Source organism: Hevea brasiliensis, chromosome 4, assembly GCF_030052815.1.
Source record: "Hevea brasiliensis isolate MT/VB/25A 57/8 chromosome 4, ASM3005281v1, whole genome shotgun sequence".
NCBI classification, from domain to species: domain Eukaryota; kingdom Viridiplantae; phylum Streptophyta; class Magnoliopsida; order Malpighiales; family Euphorbiaceae; genus Hevea; species Hevea brasiliensis.
The window spans coordinates 3,007,270-3,012,162 of record NC_079496.1 but is presented as its reverse complement, the minus strand read 5'-3'; the positions used below and the strand labels follow the sequence as shown (position 1 = coordinate 3,012,162).

The window sequence follows — 4,893 nt, the reverse complement described above, 5'->3', positions numbered from 1 at the left end:
TGAAAGTCATTCTTTTCAATTGGCAAAAACCAAATAATATTTTTCATCATTCTACTATTTATAGTGTTAATTCCCTCAATTTTTATCTGATTAGGAGTCTTACTCAATTTAAGAATAACACTAAAATAAGAGTTATACTCATTATAGAAAATATTCCTTCATCATATTGAAAAATATTTCTCCCACTCAAATTAGTAAACGATATCTTTTCAAATTTCATTTGGATTTTGAGTCATAATTTTAAAATGAATAAACAGCCATGTTTCGCATCATGCAGCAGCCAACTACAATGTTGGGGTCCCGCGATGCAAATGCACATGGTTCATTTGAAAGTATCATTTAATTCTCATATTTCTATATCTTGAACAAAATCAATTCGGATTGATCGTCGCCATTGATATTTTCAATTTTATAATTTTATTTTAATTTTAAGAAGTAAAGTGCAAGGAAGTGAAGATATTCTCTCCTGTTTTATTTTACGGGTTAGTATTATCTATGAGATGATTAAGTTGGGAACATGTTTGAACCAAAGGAAAATGGTTGGAAGCTGTCTGCTGTGTATATATATATATATACATATATAGATTAGTTCTATATATTTCATAAATTTCCAAGTGTTAAGTCCAACCAGACAAGCCACCTATCACAGTTTTGGAGTTCATTTTTTGGGCTGAAGCTCTAGGCCTTCACTGATACACTGCCCATTGTCCACAAGTTATTGAAAGCCCTCAAAAAATTATCTTATTTGACATGGGCCTCATATCAAACATTCCTACAAATCTCTGGATTTTTAAGAACAAGAACCCGGGCCTACAAGACTTCATTTCTCTCTAGGTTTCTAGAGAGTGAAATTTGCTCTCAAATTTCTCTGGTCTTTATGCTCTCGATTTTAGTCTCGTTGCTCTCAAATTTGGTCTTTACTTAAATTTCAAATTGAATTAAGTTTAATACTGTGTTGATTTAATTTGGCTGGGCTGGATTTACATCTCTAGCTGGAATCGAATTCAAATTGAAAAATGAAAATAAAATTTATGCAGGCCACTAGTCGTGTTTTTCTCTTATCAGGTCCTATCCATTACAAGCCACATGCGACTACTGCTTTACTATCTCTGCTTCACTGTACACTAGTGACAAATAATTTTTTAAAACAAAATTAAAATAAAAAAAAAAGGGCAAAAGGCAAAGACAGAAGGAGAGTAGAAAAGGATGCTAACGAAGGAATCGAGTGGTTCGGCGTTCGATCTTCCCGAGGAGGTATTGCGAGTTCTACCGTCCGATCCTTTTGAACAGCTCGATGTGGCCCGCAAAATCACTTCCATCGCTATCGCCACACGTGTCTCCTCCCTTGAATCTGAGTCTTCCGCTCTACGCGCTCAGCTCGCCGAGAAAGATGACCTCATCGCCGACCTCCAATCTCAGATTCGGTCCTTTGATATCTCCCTTTCCGATGCCGCTGATAAACTCGCCCTCTCTGGTCTCGAAAAGGTCCCCACCTGCTTCTCCCCTTTCTTTGCTCCGCAACTTTTTTTTTACAAGCTTAATGAGCTCTGGTTTCTGTTTTTCAGGAGAATTTGTTGAAGGAGAACGCTTCATTATCCAACACTGTGAAGAAGCTGCAGAGAGATGTTTCCAAGGTACTTAGTTACAAATGCTCTCGCTTATTGACTATAATTAGATGTCAGTGATGGTCTTTTTCCCCCACTGATTAAAAATCCTTTGAAATTGGATTTGTCTCACTTTTTTCTCTCTCTTTTTTTTTTTTTTGTTTAACTGAGAATTATTATTATTATTATTATTATTATTATTATTATTATTTTTTTTTTTTTTATGTAAATTTCATAGGAATTGAGTGCCTTTGACGTAGTTTTAAGGTGTTGAAAATTCCTGTGTTCTTATACTATAAAAAATGTTTTGTAGTTGGAGGTGTTCAGGAAGACACTCATGCAATCACTTCAAGAGGATGAAGAAAATTCTGTAAGTGATCTACGCTGCTTGTGGTTGTGCTCAAAGAAAATTATTACTCCATCCATCCCACAAAGTAGGCTTTCCTTTATTTCCGTTTGGATTAAGAAAATGTAGTTGATATAGTTAAAATAATAAATTTTGTTTAGTCTTTTTCTAAAATAATAAATTTTGTTTAGTATTTTCCTAATATACCATTCACTCTTTATTAAAAGCTAAATAATTCATGTTGCTAAATTTATTTTTGAAACTAATAAATTTTACTTTTTCAGTGCATATGGGCATATTAGTAAGTTAATAAATAAATTATTATTTTAAAAAGGAATTATTTGGGATAGTAAGCCCCAAGCCTATCTTTATGGGAAGGAGGGAGTGTAATTTAAGACAATTTATGAAGGATTTGGACTTTATTACTCTTGTTTTTTGACAGTCAGGAGCTTTGCATATCATTGCCAAGCCAACACCAAACGGTATGTGTTTATCTTCCTCATGTAATTGTACGTTCTTCAAGTTGGTTATAAGGATTCTTTTACCATTTAGTATTGTAGAGTCGACAAAACTTAGCACCTCATTTCTAAGGCTTTGTGATGGTGTGATAGTGATAGTATGCTAGGGATTAAGTATTGCCTACCATTGGGCCTTAATTTCTTATGCAGATCCAGTCGATTTGAAATAATTGGTTTATCAAAACTGTAAAGTCTGCTGTGTCTGAAATGAAATTTGGATGTGTCTAACCAACGTTCTGGGAGAAATTCAATAAAGTAGGTGAAAATATCTGCTTAATTGATCACTTCCTATGCTTCAACATGGGTAGGTTTTATAGTGGCTTGAAATGCCAGCCTTACAGAATACAAATGGAATGCCACATAAGTTTATATTCATTAATTTCCTCATGGTCTTTTGCATTTTTAACCAATTAGACCTTTTGAGTTATCATGTTCATTTTTTTTTCATGATTCAATTTTCAACTCAGAGAAAAATTGTCCTTATTTGTTTCAGAAGATGATGCCACCTTGCCACCTTCAAGATCATCTTCTATGCGGAGCCATTACACTGAAATGGGAAACTCATTTGCAGAGGATCGTGGAACAGATGGTACACCACAATTATTTTCGTTTTTAACACTTTTCTTAACATGGAAATTTTCTGTAAGCAATTTTATAAACTTTGCTGTTGTGCTTAGCTTCCTTGATATTTGCTGGCATATGCAGTACCTTTGTCAATGTCAAAGAAGTATGTAGATGCTAGTGGACATATAAAATTCTTCCTTTTTATCTCTCTTAAAAATTAAAAAGAAAAATCTTTGTTCTTACTATATGCTGCTATTATGGCAGTGTCAAGAACTGGCATATCACACAGTATTCTGCTAGCATCCCAAACAAGCACTCCCCGATTTACTCCTCCAGGTTCTCCTCCTAGTTTTTCAGCTTCAGTGTCTCCAACAAGAACTTCTAAACCAGTGTCCCCAAGACGGCATTCAATGTCATTTTCTACCTCAAGGGGGATGCCTGATGATAGGTCTTCGATATTTTCTTCTCAGCCATCAGGCCAACATGGTTCAGCGTCAAGCTCTGACACAGGGTCACAGACAGGTTAGCTCTAATACTTTATCATAGAAATAATTTCATCTAGTATTTAATTGTTTTAGATTCTGTATGTCATGAAACATAGAAGCAATGTTGAATGGTCTAAACAACCACTCATTGGTTTGAGGCCACATTTTCGTTGCGAAGGTCTTTGACGTTAATGTTTTGATACTGGTAATTTTCTCCTTGAAATAAAGGAAGCAGTGCTGAACATATCAATATTCAACCAACACTAGATAACATTGCTCTTTCAAATTAGGTAAATAGTTTTTACATTTGATGGCACATCATGCATGGGTGATTTTTCCGATGAACAATATAATATTTCATGGTAGTTTATGTCACAATTAAATAGTTGATTGCAAAATTGATAATTGTATACATCTTTTAGTTTCTTTCCTTCCACTAGAAAGCCTTTCAGCCTTTTGGCAATGAGCATCTTGCTATTTTGTGTTTTAGGTAATGTAAATTGGTAACAACTCAACTAATAGATTTAAGATGTTTTCTGCATTCGAAGCTTCATGTCATTACTCTTCTTTTTCTTTTTCTTTTTCTTTTTAATGTTTCAGGACGAACTCGTGTGGATGGGAAAGAATTCTTCCGCCAAGTCAGGTAAAAATTCATAATGGTTGAAAAGTCTGAAACTTTGAATGGTGAAAAACAATTGGAAAATCTTCACCATTGGATTATGTCAATCTCAAAGCGTGTGCAAATGAAACTAATATACATACATACTTTGCACTAAATATTTCTTCTCCTGCTTACCATGCATACAGCTGAATTCATAGCTTGATATAGCCTTATAGTTTCTAATCTATTATCTTCTTTTGTTTAATTAGGGTCCGGTTGTCTTACGAACAGTTTGGTGCCTTTCTGGCAAATGTTAAGGAATTGAATTCCCACAAGCAAACAAAAGAAGTACATTTCTTTGGCTTTTGATTTATTATTTTTTAACTGGTCCTTAATTTATTGTTAACAAGTTGAATTCAGAACCCCATTAGCATTTGTCTGAATTTCTGCAATGCACAGGAGACTCTGAGGAAGGCTGATGAAATTTTTGGCCCTGATAATAAGGACCTTTACGCAATATTTGAGGGATTGATTATTCGTAAGTAATGTTCACTGAAGCTGCTTATGTGTCACTGGATCAAATGTTTGTACTTCTTGATATTATCACTTTGCAATTTTTTTTTGGTTGTAAATTAATATCAAGTGTAATGACACTTCCGTGATACTTTCGTCATTTGTTAACATTTAACAATGGTCACTGAAAGAACTTGTGACTTGTCAAGAATTTTTGAAGTGGACAAGGAGAATGTCATCAGGAATGTTGCTTTCGACGAAA

At 34.3% G+C, this 4,893-nt stretch overlaps 1 protein-coding gene across 1 annotated transcript; it reads left to right on the top strand.

The window, feature by feature from the left end:
• The first annotated feature begins 1,082 nt into the window (after window positions 1-1,082).
• On the top strand, window positions 1,083-4,893 carry LOC110664825 (uncharacterized protein At4g15545). Its single transcript, XM_021824681.2, has 9 exons — window positions 1,083-1,485; window positions 1,566-1,634; window positions 1,918-1,974; window positions 2,393-2,432; window positions 2,962-3,057; window positions 3,297-3,554; window positions 4,118-4,160; window positions 4,388-4,466; window positions 4,578-4,893. Exons 1-9 carry the CDS (start codon window positions 1,207-1,209, stop codon window positions 4,662-4,664), a joined length of 1,008 nt encoding a protein of 335 aa, XP_021680373.2. The 5' UTR covers window positions 1,083-1,206; the 3' UTR covers window positions 4,665-4,893.